Source organism: Gambusia affinis, linkage group LG05 (assembly GCF_019740435.1).
Source record: "Gambusia affinis linkage group LG05, SWU_Gaff_1.0, whole genome shotgun sequence".
NCBI lineage: Eukaryota > Metazoa > Chordata > Actinopteri > Cyprinodontiformes > Poeciliidae > Gambusia > Gambusia affinis.
The window spans coordinates 21,523,465-21,542,055 of NC_057872.1; the positions used below are offsets into that span (position 1 = coordinate 21,523,465).

Consider the following 18,591-nt stretch of genomic DNA (forward strand, 5'->3'; position numbering starts at 1 on the left):
TAAGGAGCACCCTATCAATCTTGCATAGAAAGACCCAAATCCTGACTAACACAGAAGAAATATTTGAAAACACAGAGGAATAGAGATACGTGCAGGGCATGCAGTGTGTGTGATTCATGCATAAACAGTGTTTCTAGGCTGAAGCACGCTGTGCACGTATCACACACTCTAGAAGGGAGGAAGGAACAGCCTGTCTCCAGTTCACTCATGTGGTCAAAACTCCACCTAGTGGCCGTTGTTTACGAGACGTAATGACAGAAAGCGTTTTGAAAAATTACTTGATGCGCTTCCCTTTTCTTTTCAGAAACAAATACAAATTTTTCGGTTCCTCAGTGAAACAATGGCGTAATGACATGTGACAAATGGCATAATGGAAAATTATCTGGAATAAAAAAACGTAAGAAAAAGTGATCGGGAAACCAAAGGGGAGAGCCCCGTGTTTCTGTAAGAACCACGTCTCGTCCCCATGGTATTAAATTTCCATAGATTATTTTGAGAAATAATGATCAAAAATAACCTTTCTGAGAATGTAATAGCCATTCATATCATCCAAATTTAAATGTACTTTTTTAGTAGAAAGCAAGTTAGTAAGTGAACAGCTGTACCTTGAGACTCTGTGACCTGGCTTCAGAAAGGCATTACTCCATTTGTTCCTGTGTTTTATCCTAACTATAGTAGCATCAAACATGTACTAGTACTGTACAATAGACCCCTCCTAGTACTCTGAGACATTTTCTTGGTATGCAACTCCATATTATTTGCAGATAATCGGCATATTCACAGATATTTCAACCATTCGAAAGAAAATGCAGTTTGAAAGGTTGATAAACCAAAGCGCTGCGTTACTTCACTCAGTGTTTACAAAGCAACCAATCCAGGAGTGCCATTCATTTACCTTGCTGCTGATTGGCTGTACCCGTAAACGTAGATCCCTGAGACAAGTGGAGGTCCACAAGCTCCACTTGTGTACAAGCTGTTTAGAACATTGCTTCCAACATCATGGTTCTGACCCCACTGTGATATGAAAATATGAAAAGTAGGGTCCAGACGTTTTAAAATATATAAATAGAACAGAATGTCCACAAATTACAAAGTAGAACTCATAAACCTGATTCATAAATAATTGAAATTTCCGTGGCTTGCATTACTCCATAATAAATGTATTTTTAATACTTTTATTATTTTCCAAAATCTATTATAAAGTGATATGGTCACAAGGCTTTGCTACTTACTTGTTTTTGGGATAAAGGTTATAAAGTCAGGAATTTCTTGCATGGTAAAACATTTTAATCAGGTTTCTACACTGACCAGTACTGGTGTGATCTTGTTTAAATGTTTTCCACACTGAGTCACAAGTATTCACATAGTTCACATCTGAGTTGTTGATGAATCGGTCACCAGTGTGTTTCAGGGTGACACAGGAAACCAGTTCTTGCTCAGTCACTCCAGGTGTATAATATTGTTGAAGTACTTTTTTAAAAAAAAAGCTCAAATTGAGTAAAAAAAAAATTCTTTAGTCTTTCCAAAATAATGCAATGCAAATTCTGTCGACACACCCCAGTCAGTCGTGGCAGATGACCATTCTCACTGAAGATGTTAAAGGTAGATGTTCCTTTCTACTATTACACAACGGTTGATCACATGAAAGGATTGCAATGACTCAATGTGATTGCCTAGTCTTTCACAGAATACCTAACAAAACTGAACTCACTGAGCTATATAACAACTAGGATCCATTTGGAATACAAATCATTTATTGAGAATCCAAGGATTGAATTATTTTAAATATATACTCCAGTGTAGAAACTAACTGTCTTGCAAAGTGTATTGAAAGAACAGTTGCTGTAAATTAGGGTTACATAAATTAAAAGACCTGAATTTAAGCTAAATTTGACTCATAATTGATTTTGTAGATACCCAGAGGTTATTTTCTCATTCTATATTTTCTGTTCAAGCTGAGTAAGTTTAGATAAAGTACCTTGGGGCTTTTGTTTATTTCCCCTTCTCCTTCCTGATTTGCCTAATGATTGACTGGAAGTACTTTTCTCACACACACCCACTCATATTTTTGGAAGTAAAAGCTCACAGTGTCCTAAAATCTAAGTTCGATTTATGTGACATCCAGTCACCTATAAAAACCATGCAACCTGTTCTGTGTCTAACTATCTAAAAATGAGAAAATTACCTACAGGTCCAATAGAAATTGTAGGTGTTTTTGGATTTACACCAAGTAAAGTTCAAAAGATTCCCAGGGTTATTTGATTTGGCCATCAAATCTTCTGAGGGAAATTGTGGAAGTTTTCCTAGGTGTAAACAGGTTTCTTCTTTATTGGGTCAAGCTAATAACGCTTTGTGGGAAGCAGGTGCAGATGATGATGCTTGATATTTGGTTTTATTGTATTCAGTAGGAAATATTTCATTCACTGCTGTCAAGATCATGTTTTATGATACAGCCATAAATCTTACTGTAGGTTTATACCAACTTGGTTTGTTCAGGTCACACAGTTTGCTTCCCATGGAAAGAAATGTGTCTGCATTAGATTCCCCAGGTATAAAATAAAAAATGTGATCTTTTTTTTTTTTTTTTTACCACTTAGATGAGGAAAAAACAATCTCCGGTGTTTTTGTTATGCAAGGGCTTTCAGAAACAATCCCTGCCATATAATAATTTGAGAGACTTGATTTTTTCAAATATCCTTCACTTGTTAATGGGTCTGCAGAACAAAGCGGAGGCAAGCTATCAGCACAAGATAAAGCAAGAATATCAGTTCATTTCATCAGAGTCAATTAAAAGTCCACTACTGTGTGTGTTTTCAGATATCTTACTAGTTTCATTAAACAAAATACAAATTGGCGTCAGAATAGCCGAAAGTCTACATGTTTCACACCCTGGCTCTTAAAACAAACGATCACAAAATGTTGGAAACAATGTACGGAATTTCAAGAACTTAAACAATGGTTGGAATGTCATGAGCTCACATTTTTGAAACGTGTAGAAAGAACACAAACAATGAGCATAGTATCAATGGGATGGTGGACACTGTCATCTTTAGAACAAGGTTAAAGCTTAGTCATGGCTGAAAGCACTTTGGCAACAGCTTATTGTGGAATATAAATATGTCCATAAAAATTATTTTTAAATATTCTAGCAATGATTATTCAGTTATTTGCCTGCATTGTTCTACAGTGCAAAAGCTACGATGTAGACTTTCCATCAGGTGTTGTGATTGTGCAGGTGGGGAAGCTACTGTTGTAAATTTCCAAGACATCCTCAAATATCTTCATGGTTTTTCCACTTAACACTCCAGATTGATCCCACAGTCCAAAAAGAATGACTGTGAATATATTTCAGACGGCTCGTCCTTTAAATGGCCACCAACCTGTCTGCAGGAGATTCTTCTTTCTTCTGGAACATTCCTCAGCCTTTTAGCTGGTTTTGTAGGAAATCACCGTCTTATTCTGCCAAGTAGAGAGGTGGAAAGAGAGTTTTGTTCATAGAAAATACAATTAAATAAACACGCATAATATAGCCATGTGAACTAAAAAGTAAAATTTCCCGGCAAAGTTTGGAAATGCCACATGATGTAAATGTTCCCCTGTGCCCATAAAACAGGGGAACTCCATGTAAACCTTTAGTGGGAAGAAAGTAGACTCATGCCAAACAAACATTTATTGCAATTAATGTTGGCGACATATTTTGGGAAAAATATAAATCATACCACCTACTTGTTTCAGTGCAGTGAAAGAAAAACATTAAATGATACAAACGAAACGTGATAGGTCGGGTACTGATAGCTTATGACCTGGATAACTGCTGAAATGATTGCTGAAGAACCAGAATGAAACCAGAAGCATAAGCTGAAGGCAAGACAGTGGAAAACCCCTTCTAGAATTTGAGTATTAAAAGATGAAAGTCAAAACATAAAGGTAATCAGTAAAAAAAACAGAGAAGAAGAAAATCAAGCAAAAATGATCTGAGGAATTGTTAATATTAGATGCATAGTAGTTCATAGTGGTTGTTTTTTTATTCTGTGGTATATTTATGTAGCTTAAACCAGATGTAGTTGAGCCCAAAATATTCATACCACTGGGAGATTCCAATTTAAAATTTAATTCATTCTAAGACATGAGACAAGCATCTCAAAGTACAGTAAAACAAATAGTAATAGTATTATATTATTGAAGGTTATCAATTATGAATATTTCTATATAGAAAAAAATATATATGTTTCCAATTATTTTAACTATCTTGATTCCCAGGTGTTGGAGCTTTGGTTTTTATTTAAGATTGTCTTGTGATCACTTTGGGGTTGTTTATATTGATTTAAAGATCTTTCCAAATTCAATTCATGGGATATTTCTTTTTTTTATTTACTACTTTCTTCAAATTACAAATTGTACATAGACTGAAGCTCCTTTACCTTTTAACAGTGATGATGCCATGGCATCCTAAACTTTCAAAGGGTGTCTCCAGTTTGAGTAAACTGGAGACATGCATGTGGATTTATTTTAGGGTAACACCTTTAGCACACGTCGTCTGTGTGACATCACGGAAAATCAAAAGAAATCAGTCAAGATAACAGGAAGAGACCTGCAGACTTCTAAAAGTCTGGTTCATCAGTTTCCAGATGGCTGAAGATGGCCTGTGCATCTGGAAGTATAAGCAGTCCAGCCTATCAAGTCTTCATCTCCCAGCCGTGAATCTGTTTTGCTTCAAGATGTGTAAATCCATTCCAGAACAAAAGTCAAATGACTTGTGAAGTTCCTGACTGCAGCTGGTAAGAAAGTTTGATTATCTAAAGTGAAATGAGTCAGTTATTGGCATAGGCTGAAGCAACTAATTTGAAAGCAACATAAAATATATTATGCATCATGTGCATCCCAAAATTTGTGTGATGCACATTTCTCAGGAGAAACAACTCATTTCTGGAGACATGTCCTGTGATTCTGATGAAGCAAGCATTTAAGAGTTTGGGCATCTTTACATTTGGAAGAAAAAGAGAAAAACTCTCAGCCGAGAACATTATTCCATCTGTGAGGTACGAGGGATGGCATCAAAATTGTAACTCACCTAAAATGGGGAAAACATGTTGTGTAACTTTTAGTATAAACTGTATAAAGAAATTGAATTAATTTGTATCTACATTTATTTTTCTTTCAATTCTATATTTTATTAAAGCTCAAAAAGATGGAGATTTGTTTAACTGGAGTTTGTCTCGTCTGTATTGTCCCGTTATTGGCTGCCAATCTGTCCAAGTTGCGTCCCTTGTCTCGTCTGGACCAGACTCATTTCTGCCACCTAGTGGTGATAAAGAAGAGAAGAAGTAACTTTGACAAACAGAATAACATTAAATAAACAACTATAAAATGCATGAATGCATCAAAAACTTTCAAATTTCCAAATTAGAGTTTGGAAGTACCAGATGATGAAAACAATGAGAAGAAGTGAAATTAAAAGGGTTTGTTTCAAAGCGCTTTCTAAAAGTTATTCAAGCAAAACAGGGGAATTATATACGGTACATGCCAGTCATTTCTCTGTAGAATTCCTCAACCTTTACAGTAATCGTCTACTGTCAGGTGGTCTGGTACTTTTATTACATCACCTATTTCCTTTATTTTGAACAAAGAAATATATTAAAAAATGGGTGGAAAATGCAGTTTGAAATTTGATTATCATATAACTTTAAAACACTATAATACTGGAGTAACAGTATTGCTTCATCATTGCTTTATATACATACATACACACACACACACGCACACTTCTTATTAATGCTGTGCCACTTTGTCGTTACACAGTACAAAGACTGACTGGCAACCCAATTAAATATATTAGGCAGGATAACATTTCTTGAATAAACATCATGTATACTATTTTTAAGCACATTCATATTTTTTTTAGATTACATTTCACAAAATCACTTATCAAGTGATAGCAAAATAAGTCAAATTCAAGGCAATTAAATACTACTTTGTGTCCTGCAATCATTCTTCTTCATCATCCCATAACAAAACTATTTTAATTTTTTTTCAACCTTGAAAAAATATTGACTTCTTAGCCCATCTTCATGCAGGCATGGTAAAATAAATATATCTGTATGCCTGTTAACTTTTTTATTTTTTTTAATCAGGTGAAGGTAACTTGATTGATTCATTCAAAATTTACATCTTCAAACATGAGTTACTATAAAAGGTATAAAAGGTAAAGGTAATTTTTTTATATATATATATATATAGCACATTTCCAGCAACAAGGCAATACAAAGTGCAAAGGGGCAAATTAAGAAAAAAAAACCCAATAAAATAAAAATGTAAGCTGCTTCATTTCAGTGAACCAAAAATTGTTACTTTACAAAATAACCAATTTGTAAAAAATAAGAAAGATTAGACCATACAACTCCCATCTTCTAAGAGGATGTCCCAGTTTACAAGGAACTCATGTTTAAAAATTAAAGGTTGTATTTAAGAAAAATATGACTGCATTTAATAATAATAATAACAATCTCTACATATGTATATGTTTTGGACCATTGATATTCGGGTCTCTATCACTAATTATCAGGCTCTGCTGTTTCGCGGTCATAAGGTTTTCCAAGGATGTCAGTATTTTTAGAGGCCAGTATAGTTGCATTTCTTTTCCAGTGTGCCCCCCAGTAAAACCACCAGATGTCACTATTTCCCCTCCTCTTGGACAACTTCAGATGCTGTTTGAAAGGCTGATGAATAGGTCCCACTTGTTTCTGTCTCTCCCTTCTCTGCCACACAGCCAAAATAATAAAATGCTGACTTCTCAAAGTGCTGCTAGTAAGCTCGTCTCAGCATAGCAACCATAAAGCCAGACCCATGAGAGAGTGAAACAAGAAAGGGAGGGGCGGAGGAAAAACAGAGAGGGAACCTGCTTTAACTTCAGCTTCTGTCCTGCTGAGGGGCTTCAGCCCTGTGCTTCTGTGAAGGTAGGTGGGAGGCTGCTTCCCTCCGTTTCTGCTGCTTTTTCTTCGTTATATGGGGCCCATACAGTTGTTAATTTCTATTTCAGTTTGAATGACTCGGGTTGATTCAGCTAGAATTGGGTAAAACTGAAGGAATTGTTGAATATGTTGTTTAGAAGTTTTTCTGTGTTTCTGTTTTGCTGTTAAATGTAAAATTAAAGCTAAATAAAGTTCAGTTTGTGTGCAGAGGATTTTGCTGCGGTGAAACCCGGGATAGTGGGTTACTCTTGAGGCGGCCTACATTGTACGTGGAGAAGTTAAATCATCCAATCGTTTCCCAATACTGTGCTTTTAATTTGTCGTAGAGGATTTGGAGATTTGTCTCTGAAAGCCTCAGATTAAAGGAGAGAAGGCAAAGTTTGTTCTCTGCCTATTCATCAAATCCAGTGAAGCTCCATTAATGGCTGACATCTGTATTTCTCTCCCTGGAACAGATTGTCTTTTGGATTTTTTTCCTCACATAAAACTTTTAAAAGTTGCTCTTCAAGGTACAGATGGTACTCTGACACACTCTTAAGTAGCAACCCAAGCTTGGGAGGAATCACACGACTGAAAGTAGCTGAGTTGTGTGGCTAAAATTAATCTGAGGTCTGATTCGGAATGTTTCACTCGGACGGTAAGGCGTGGAGAAGACGACCCTTGCATGGCAAGAGATCTTCACAAAGGTCTGCTTGCTGAAGGGACCTTGGCTTTGCTCTTTTAAAAAGCTGGACAGTAAATTTAACATCTAAATGGCAATCAAAACAAGAGTTTGGTAACTAAAACCTGAAAGGTTTATTGATAGAAAAGTAATGTGTTAATCATTTCAGAGGATTTGTGATTATAACCTCCATCTCCAATTACTTACAAGTATTTTTATTTCTTTCAGGAGACAAATGTCTCCTACATCATTACCTAATGTATGTAATATTATTTTTTTTAGATGCAAAGTATCTTTGAATACTAGACTTTAAAACTTTGCCATACATTTTTATCAAATCACAACAAAACAAAAGCAGAGAAATCAGATGCTGTGACTAAAGTTGTGATTGTGCTTTTAGGAGTTCACAAGATGGTTGGAGGTTGAAACCCCATACTGAGAGGAATCAACACACAGCCAAAGAGTCCTGATTTACTTGTGTAGATAAACAAGCTGCCTTCAGAAAATTCATATCTGAACATTTTTAAGAGCTCAGTTACACTTTACCTGACAAATTCACTCTTTGGCAGAATGAGAGGTAATGAAATAGGAGAAGCAGCATCTTAATATTACATCTAGGTTCTGCCTAGGATGAAGCTATGAGGCTTCTTTTATTAAAAGTAGACAAAGATCTTCTGTCAATGAATTAGACAAGAAAACTAATTCATACCAAACAGCTTATAACAATATAAAAACTGGGAAACAATCATAATCTGCATCTGACTTGTTCAACACTAAGAGTAGTTTTTGAACAGTATCATGCCTAACAAAGGTTTCGAACTCAGACTCTTTATTTGAATACTGTCACTGCAGGTAAATATTTGTATAAATTTTTCTATATTTGAGCACAACGGGTTAATTTTCTCTAAAAGTTTCATACATTTTTATAGAAACCTGGGTTAGAAATAAAAATCAAACTAAAAGATGCTCGAGTGGATGATTCTTCTTTTTACTGCATCTCAGATTCATCTTGTGTATGGCTCTTTAATTATAAAAAATATAATTTTTTTTTTACCTTTTCACAGGAGTCTGAATTTGCAGTTCTTACACACATTTCTTATTAATAAGAATTTTAGTGCAGTTTTCTACTCCTAAATGTAAAATCTGTAATTGTTAAATGTACAGATTCAGATTCAGCTGAGTTCCAACTCAAAGCAGCCACTTGCAGATGCATGAGTTTGACTTTTGACTGGAAAATGAACAGTCATCAGCCAATGGACAGAACAGGTGACAACCATCAGACGGTTTGGCTCACAGATTGTTTGGTTGCATGTAGAAACTCTACAGGGACTGCTTATTATTGCATCAATTGTTTCCACTGAAGTGGACTGATGCAATAAAACGAGGGGCAAAATGTAATGCCACTTTCTATTAGATTCTTTAGTTAAAGAAATAAATAAAAAAAAGGTTTATACTGGTTTATGCAGTTTAATCCCTGCTAGCATGATAAAATTTTGAATGCAGGTAGAAGACTAAGCCAGGTTTACAGTTTATAAATTCAACTTCTGTCCATGTCTGAATTAATTAAATACAATAAAAAATAAAACCAAAAATCAAAGTTACAATGTTTGTAACTAAGTTTTCAAAGGAGCTGTGGGTGCAATCAAGATCCTATTTTTTGTTTTCTTAACATTTACATCAGTCTTAATAAAACTAGTTCATTAAAATACATATCACTTTTTCTTTATTGACAGTGATATTTATTAAGTTTCTCTGTGCATGAGCTGGTGATTCATAAAAAGACATAATCAGTTATAAATACAGATTTCTGTTTTAGTTCATGATTTATTGTTTCAAAGCTGAAAAATTTTTTTCAAGGCTGGAAATACACATGATTCTGTTTCTATCATGATGAAAATGTTGGAGACCGTTAAGGTCAGATACAGTCATAACAAAAAGGGACTTTGCCAGTTTGTCCGTTTTAAAAACAAATCAAAACCACTTGTTCATGCTGAAAGTAAATCCCAGTTGAGCTGTTCTCCACATTGCCTCCTGAGATGCATCACCTCCTCTCCTTCTTATCCTTTAAATCTCCTCTATCTTCCTCAACCTGAGGTGTGATCCAGAGTTTGTGTCCTTGGCTTAACGCATTAGAGCCACTCAGCGGTGATGCGAAGCCAGCAGAGCTTGCGAGCCACACAGGAACAAACTAACAGGTTTTATTAGGCGGTCTGATTCCGTCATGTTTATGTCTGTTGCTGGATGCTTGCTTGTGTAGGAGGCCTGAAATTAGCGTCCATTAAAAAATCACTGATTGGTTTTAGATAAAGTAATTCATGACATTGTGAATTTAACATTGCACATTATTCTTAAAAAAGACTGTTATTTATCAGTTTATGACTTCATAAACTGTTAATCCAAAAAAGATCATTTTTGGACGTTAGCTTATTATGTTTGGCTTGGCTGACGACTTAAAGACATTATTTCAATAAAAGAGATTAACCTGATGTGCTTAAAGTACAACTCTAATAAACTTTGTAACTTTGAGAAAGAGAGAGAGTAATGTTATAACAATGTTTCAGGATGACCAAGCCCTGAGACGCGAGCAGAACGTTTCATTTTTCTTGGTATCCATTGTTTGGTATGTCTGATCCTTTGCTGTAATTTGTCCTTGAACTTGATCTAGTGATACTACACAAACAACAGAGTACTTCTTCTGGAGTATGAAAATTCTACATTCAAATTGATTTAGTTTTATCTGTTTAGTCATTAATTGTCACTGTAGTAACAGGCAATGGGGGGAAACGCAGAGATCCCAATTCCCAAAGATACATGCTGCTTCCAGGGAGTTTAGGGTCGGTACTGGTGTCTCTTCAAGGGTGATGTATTCAGAAAACTTTGGAAAAGAGACATCCAGGAGGCGTCAACACAAAGGAGCAGCTGCTTTATTTTGAATTTCCCATGGATGGTGAAGTTCTTCACTTTACCTTTTTCATCTGGTAGAGAAAATTCAATTCAGTTTTATTTTTGGACTTGTCACATGACATGAACCAGAACAAAAGAGTGAAGAAAGCATGAGAGGTAGAACATTGAAACATTCTGAAATTACCTTTATCTGGTATTAGTACTCCTTTTAATATTTTATTCAAATTATCCTTTCTTTTTAATAAACCTTATTCTGTAATGTGGAGCGAGAGGATTTTACTCCTTTGTCATAGTTGGGAAAATCTCTGGATCAAAAATAAAAAAATATACTGCTCAAATTTGTCTTGTTTAAAGTTCTTATGTAGGATGAATCTTTTGCTTCTTGTTGGTGTGACAGTCATCTGGCGTTAGTGTTAGCAGATATGTTTTGGGTGGGCCTGCTTCTGTATGAGTGTGTGTTTGTCAATGATATATAAGGGATTGCTCTTTTCAGTCCTCTCTACATTCTGCTATTCTTAGTTGCTATGTGGTGAGGGAAGGGTTTAATGTTACAAGGACCTTGCTCTGAGTGTCTCATATGTTTCACTTACCCAGGACATCAGTCTGTGGTTAATCACTTTTTAGATGTTTTAAGGTGAAGCTTCTCTCAACTGTTTGGTTTGACGATTGGAGATGCATTCATTTTTTCTTTATTTAACATTTGTAAGCATTTGCTTAAAAGTTCAAGAAAGTGTATTGAATTGTTTCCTTTCTATCCTCGCAGTGCCCTCGAATCCAGAGGTGTGCAGCAGTGTGTAGGCGTGACTGTGAGTGTATGTGAGCCATGTCGGACCCAAGGAACATCGATGAGGATGCCATCCTCAAAGGCCTCAGTGCCGAAGAGCTGGAGCAGCTGGAGTGTGAACTGCAGGAGATGGACCCTGAGGTATGGAGTGACAGTAAAACCTGCCAAGCGCTCAGCTTTGATCTCTGACATCTGGGCCACAGCGGATTAATGGTCTTATTCAAACCTGGTGTGGGTTTTTCTTAAATCGGATCATCAGTAGATTCATAGTTCTACTGAATTTTGACGTTATCATTTAATTTTTCCTTCTGATAACTCCAACATGCAACAAAATCCACAAACCAGCTTCAATATTCTCTGTATAAACAGTGCTAAATTAATTTGATCCGAATTGAATGCAAAAAAATACTATGGCAAGCTCAATTCAAATTCAAATTAAAAAAGTAAATGTTGTTGAAGCTCATTTAACTAAAGAGTTATTGTAGGTGGTGAAGGATGTGGACAGGAAATGTCTGTTGTAGCAGTCTGTATTACAACAAATTTGAAGAAGCCTCAGACTGAAGACACTCTATGACAGCCTCATGAAGAGGATGATCAGGGTTGGCCATAATTTTTCTTGATTTTATGTAAAATATTTCTTTGCACCATCACAAAGATTGAAATGATGCCTAGCGTCACGGCATTGTTTCACTTTTGATGCACCTTGCTAGTGTGTTCATTCCCTTTGAAGCATTTCACATTTTTTCTTTTTTTTTTTTTTACTTTTTTATTCAGATTTTCCAGTACATGTCACATCTCACACATCTTACAGATTACATCCATTTCACATTTTAACAAATGTTAATGTGTGCTCTGGGTTTTTATGTTAGACAAAAAGGTACCAGAAATAAAAATATCCCTGCTATCACTATGGTTTTATGAATGGGATGGTGGTATTTCAGGGTTATGAACAGTGTTTACCTCCATAAAGCTCTTTTCACCTAGGAATCTCATGAGATCCAAATTGTCAACATGTCTGCTGCAGCAGCTACATAACTTTTAGCAAATGGCATAAACATTCTCCACTATGTTCTTTCTGCCTGCTGTGTTATTTGTTGTTCATGATTCTGATTATTCACTAATGTTCTTTAGCAAACCTCTGGGGGCTTCTAAGAACATATTCCTGAATCTTTGAGACATTTCATTTGGACATTGCTTTGTTTTGATCTTGTGTTCTCCCAGAATGCCATGCTCCCGGCTGGCATGCGGCAGCGAGACCAGACCAAGAAGAGCCCGACGGGGCCATTTGACCGTGAAGCCCTGCTGCAGCACCTGGAGAAGCAGGCTCTGGAGCACCCCGACAGGGAGGACCTGGTGCCCTTCACTGGGAAAAAGAAAGGTCAGAGAAAGCAGTTTCTCTGAACTCTTTGAAATTAAAATGCAATTTGTGTCATTTAGATCTGCATTTTGGAAAACAAAACAGTACTAAAGGAGTTCCTCGACTTTATTTTGTGCATTTCAAAAGGCTTTTTCCTGCTCTTTCCATCAGCTCTACAGTGTTGCAGTCTGTGATGCACCGCTGCTCTAAAGTTCAGTGCTCTTGGTTTCAGATCTGTGTGGGATTTTGCAGCTGACTGACTTTTGAGGCCACATTCATTAAGCAGCTGCAGTCCAGCATGTTTAGACCTAAAAGATCTGCAAGAAGGTGTTTCAGATGAAGTTTATTAGATTTATTAAATAGAAACTAGGAATGCAATAAGTACTTTTGTATTGCCAGGTGCTGTTGTGTAAATTTATTCACATAAGAAAAATGAGAAAGTAGTGCTTTATAGCTCTTAAGCACTTTTTATCAGACCTATCATCCGTCAAAACAGAGAAAGAAATCTGCAGATCATTTGATATTATAAGCATAAAATATTAGATTGCTTTGAATGTAGTAATGCTGTTTGGCTTTCTTTATGTCTGTACTCCAGGAAAGAAATTTGTGCCCAAGAAGCCAAAGGAGATTCCCTTGCATGAGCAGGTGATCCTGGAGCCAGAGCTGGAAGAAGCTTTGAAAAACGCCACAGATGCAGAGATGTGCGACATTGCAGGTTAGGAAACCTTCACAGTGCTGATCAAACACAAAAACAACATTAACTAAATATGTTCCTTTGACTGAAAACTGTTTGAACCTAAGATCATAAATGGTTTTATAGGTTATCATTTAAGATGCTGTTTTGCAGCAAGAAAAAAAAAAAAGAAAGTTTATTTCGCTCTGCCATATGTTGTCTTTCCCCATTCAGTTTCCTACCAACAGCTGCTATCTAACCCATAATAATGGCCCACAATGAATAGTGTGATCTTGTTGTTTTCACAACGGCTGCTGTGACCCACATAGTTCAATCATGCAGGGCTGTTGTCTCTGCTGTTGGCTTCAAATTGTTTCCCTCAACACTAAGATAGCAAAGTTTTCCTTAGTTAACAGGCGCTGCCAGAAACGCAGCAAGCTCCAATTCCCCGAGCTCAGCAAACACTAAAATAAATAAAAGCAGACTCTGTGTTGAGTGATAAAGCCACAGTTTTCCATGTTTCACATAAGAAGGAAAGTCAGTCCTTAAAACTTCCGTTAGGATCCAGAACAGAGAAAGTGGTTCGCTGCTTCAGAGTAAAATATTAGATTGCTAATTGGAGAAGTTGGGTTTGTCTGCAGTGGATGAAACTGAATCATTAAGAGAGTCAATTTCATTGAGAGTGACAAAGCAGGCCGAACAAGCAGTCACACTCTCCTGACAGTCCGGTCAGACGAGCAGGCATCTGGAAAAGCAGAACGAGGGAGTGTGTTTGTCCAGCAACAGCGTGTTTGACCCTGGACAGCATCCAGATCAGGATTAAATCTCAGTTAGCCCCTGTCAGGCTTTGTGTGGGCAAACATATTAAAAAAATTATAAAACATCCAATCTGAGCTCAGAAATCACCAGGCAGGTTAAGCAGAAAAGTTGGATATAAAATTTAGTCCTGATTTTGACAAACACATTTAATCTAAGTTTAAATATTTTAGTGACCAGGTGTTAATGGCCAGAAACACCTCTACCTCGCTCCCAGAAATCCCTGCCCCCTTAACTAGCAGCTGTTCTTGTTGTTTTGCTCTCAAGGCTGCTGTGACCCACATGGTTCTCATGGGTCAGGAGGCTGGTCTCTGCTGGGGAGGTCGGTGCTGTCAAATTGTTTCCCTCAACACTAAGATAGGTGCTGGCAGTTTACAAGACCAAGCAAAAAAAAAAAAAAAAAAAAAAGAAGAACAGCCTGGCTGCAGGCCACTAAACTGTAATAGCATGGTGAGGTAAAGATACTGTATCTTCACCTTTGAGTAAATGAAGGAAAATACTATGTTTTAAAAATAAAAGTTTTTTTAAAAATACTTTTCTCTTTCTGTACTAGATTCATTTGTTGTATATGTTGTTATATTCGCTGCAAACTTGCAAATCGCTGCCAAGTACATGACTCAATTGATTTCAGCTTATTTATAAAGTCCTTATTCACAATGAATATAAATGTCAAATATAAACAATAACTTATTATTGAAATTGTGGTACTACATCTTGCATGTTTTTAACTGCATATCTGCGTAAATATGGCACTTCTCACCTAATGATTACAGTTTGGATGTTGTTTAGAGGATTTAATAGCCTCAGCAATTATTGTTACCAGCTACAAAAGTAGGTCAAACTTCTCTAAAGAAGCTTGTGTTTATTTCACAAACACAAACTCACTGGGAAAACTGAGCCTTTGATTCCAAAGCAAAACATGTGAGAAAATGACAAAATAGTTTTTTTTTTTTTTTTCATATTTCTTTTTAAAATCTAAAAATACAGATTAAACTGAAAACTACTTAAAGATTAGGTTTAGAACCAATGTTTCTGAGAACTGTTTTATATCTTTAGATTAGAAATATCTTTACAGCATATTCAAATAAAGATAAACAAAAATATAAAAACAAAAAAATAAGAATAAAATAGTGTAAAATAACGCCAAATTTATAAAAAAAAAAAGTCTGTATACTGTATTTCTTGCTAAGAAGTATACACTAACATTCGCTATGAAATATTCACTTTAAACATCATCACAGTCAGATTGTTTTTATGTCTTTTATTTCTTTTGTGTATGAATGTGGCTTGCAATTTTCTTTTTTACTGTCATTCATCTTTCAGCATATGATTTAACAAATCCTGTCAAATGTGAGTTTCCATCCATCCATCCTTGCAAAACTCTGATACAACATCCAGGTTCCTACTTAGCTCAGTAGAAATAAAACTATATTTTTTCTTTCGAAAAACATGCAAAGAAGCTTACATTTTATTGCGACATGCACAGAATCCTGAAGTCTTTAGGTTTTAAATCCAAAAGTAGAACAGAAGAAAATAAAAATCTGGTTTACCAACAAACCAGTTTGTATAAACTTATCTTTGGACACAGCAGGAGCACAGATTTTAAAATGAAAATGGACTGTAAAGCAGGCTGTGGCATGTACTGTGATTTAAATATAAACATATTTATATCTCAGCAGTGACCATGACACAGCTGTGTAGTGATAGTTTTCCTCTCCTTGCAGCCATCCTTGGAATGTACACACTGATGAGCAACAAGCAGTACTACGATGCTCTGGGCACCACAGGCACAATCGCCAACACAGAAGGCATCAACAGTGAGTCATTCTAGAAAGGCAGATTAGTTGAATAGTGCTGTATAATCAAGATTCATTTCACTTTGCATCTCTTTAGCCTCACTTGTGTCTTCCTGTTGCATCCAGGTGTTGTGAAACCAGATCCATTCAAGAGCTTCCCTGAAGAACCTCCAAACCCCACGAATGTGGAGGAGACCCTCGAGAGAATCCTCAACAATGACAGCTCTCTGACTGAGGTCAACCTGAACAACATCAAGGTAGTTTCAGGTGTACATTACAGCAAGAATAGCAAAAGTCTGCTTCTTAATTCATTTTTGGTTCATCCAAAAAAACAACTTTTTTGAGTAGTTTTTTGCCAAACATTTGTCATATCACCATGTGCCACAACACAGTCTATTAAATAGTTTAAGTAATTTGAAGCTGGCTCAAATAAAGACTACTGATTTAACCTTTTGACCTGTAGGACATTCCCATTCCAACACTAAAGGAGGTCTTTGACGCAATGAAGGAGAACTCCCATGTAGAGGTTCTAAGCATTGCTGCAACTCGTAGCAATGACCCTGTGGCTTACGTGAGTGCATTGGTGTTTTCATTAACAATAACAGCAAAAAAAAAAAAAAAAAGTTTAAGATTTTGATGTTATGACTTCAATTATTTTTTACAAATTAGATATATTTCTTAGTAGGATATGTACTTTAAGCAGTTCTGCGCAAATAAATAAAATTGAAATATTTCTCCAAACTATTTAAAAATCAGCATCCTTTAAGTGTTGTAAGGTTTTTATCTGTTAAACAAAAGAGATAATGAAAACATAGAACATGTGATCATATTATGTGTTGTTTTGTGTGCTGTTGTTTCCAGGCATGTGCTGAGATGCTACAGGAGAACACCAGCTTGCAGAGTCTTAACATTGAGTCCAATTTTATTACTTCAGATGGCATGATGGCCATCATTAAAGCCATGGCTAACAATGCCACACTGGTGGAGCTCAAGATTGACAACCAGGTAAGAAACAGATGTGACCATTTATTCAAGCAATGCATTTCGTTAGGCTAAACAGTATCAGTAAAAAAAAAAAAAAAAAAAAAAAAACTGCAAAAGAACAAGAGATGAATCCATTCCCGTTCTTTAATGCAGAGGCAGAAGCTGGGAGACACAGTCGAGATGGAGATTGCCTCCATGTTGGAAAACAACTCCAGCATTCTTAAGTTCGGCTATCATTTCAACCAGCAGGGTCCCCGCGCTAGAGCCGCCATGGCCATTACAAGAAACAATGACATGAGTGAGTACCTCCCAGTCTGCTTAGAACAACATGAATTGATAAGGTTGTGCTTTGATAATCAAAAATAGATCAACACCAGGCAAACAGGAACATTTGAAAGTGGCTTACATACACATCTATACCAGAAAATCTAATTACTAAAACTGTAGCAATTCTGATGATAGGAGTGATCAAATAACCACCTAGAGAGAATCCAGTTTTTGTTGTTATGGAACTTGTAAGGGGACATTTGCAAATGTTTGTATTTATTTCAGCTTTTATATGACCTTCCTGCTATGCAAATGTAAAAAAAAAATAAAAGAAAAGAAGAACTAACAAAAACTTCCCATATTGCTTGTTGTATATTCATTTCATTCTGGGAAATGAATTCAAATTAATGAATGTTAGACAAAATCGATGATAGAAATAATGATTTTGATTGGAGTCTATCAGAACTGCATTTGCCATTTCGAAAAGAAAATCACTTTTTTTGGAGCAACCACAACAGAGTGAGAAGGTGACTGTAAGATCTCTTTTCTTTACAGTTCGCCAACAGAGACTGAGATGAAGCAAACAGGAGAAGCACTTAAGCCCTTCAGAGCCTCAAAAGGCCTCTGGCGACAGCGATGTGCCATCTTTCTCTAAATGGGGTGTGACAAAGATGAACGAATCATCCCAAATTAATCTGAACCATGTCTAACCTCCATGCTTAACCATTTCATTTCATTTACTGCTGAATTCATTATAAAATGATGTGATCAAATGTGCTGTGTCTTTTTTTGTGATTTAATTTGTTCATCACCAACATCATCATCACAAAAAATTATTTGATTCATGGAAACTTTTTCACTTTTGTGGTGCTAAATCTTTTGTGGGGAGGGAAACTGTAAATATTTTCAATAAAAATATCTATTGGACTATTTTTTTCTACATCTCTGGCAAGTTTAATTTTGTTTCTTCTACATACAGTTGCACATATGGTAAACTAATGGCCGATCTTTTTATGAGTCCCAAAACGTTTCTTAGGATCACATTCTCTGCACACTTCATGGCAAAATTATATAACCTCAAAATATTACTGAATTTTAAGAACAAATGAATCACATCAAATTAATTATTTAAATTCTTCTCTGATCCAATGACTTTTCCCAAACACCAGAGCTATTTTTATACCCTGTGCTCTCCCTTTCTTGACCCTAAAGCAAAACAGAAATTAGCTCGCTGAGCTTGAGTTACCTTGTTCCAAATATAAGAATCAACGTTAAGAGAGCTGCACTTTTGTGAACCCAGACGTCTACAAACAGAAGCAGCTGCTAACCTATGAGGATTTCAACCACTTCAGATCCTTATGCCAAATATATTTTTTAAATG

The 18,591-nt window shown here is 36.0% G+C and overlaps 1 protein-coding gene across 2 annotated transcripts; it reads left to right on the top strand.

Moving 5' to 3' along the window:
• The first annotated feature begins 6,800 nt into the window (after positions 1–6,800).
• Positions 6,801–18,152, top strand: tmod4 (tropomodulin 4 (muscle)). 2 transcript variants are annotated; one of them, XM_044116560.1, is made up of 10 exons: positions 6,801–6,953; positions 11,297–11,458; positions 12,539–12,695; positions 13,270–13,389; positions 15,888–15,980; positions 16,086–16,216; positions 16,423–16,530; positions 16,821–16,964; positions 17,097–17,241; positions 17,766–18,152. In XM_044116560.1, exons 2-10 carry the CDS (start codon positions 11,357–11,359, stop codon positions 17,786–17,788), a joined length of 1,023 nt encoding a protein of 340 aa, XP_043972495.1. In that variant the 5' UTR covers positions 6,801–6,953; positions 11,297–11,356; the 3' UTR covers positions 17,789–18,152. The 2 variants fall into 2 exon arrangements, with proteins under 2 accessions (XP_043972495.1, XP_043972494.1); XM_044116559.1 differs by lacking the exon at positions 6,801–6,953 and adding an exon at positions 11,038–11,167.
• Positions 18,153–18,591: the final 439 nt, after the last annotated feature.

Excerpts from the sequence above, each read along its gene's own strand:
- tmod4 (XM_044116560.1), top strand. The coding sequence starts at position 11,357 with ATGTCGGACCCAAGGAACATCGATGAGGATGCCATCCTCAAAGGCCTC. Across the intron at positions 12,696-13,269 it reads CTTCACTGGGAAAAAGAAAG|GAAAGAAATTTGTGCCCAAG; the intron begins GTCAGAGAAAGC and ends TCTGTACTCCAG. Across the intron at positions 16,965-17,096 it reads AGCTCAAGATTGACAACCAG|AGGCAGAAGCTGGGAGACAC; the intron begins GTAAGAAACAGA and ends TCTTTAATGCAG.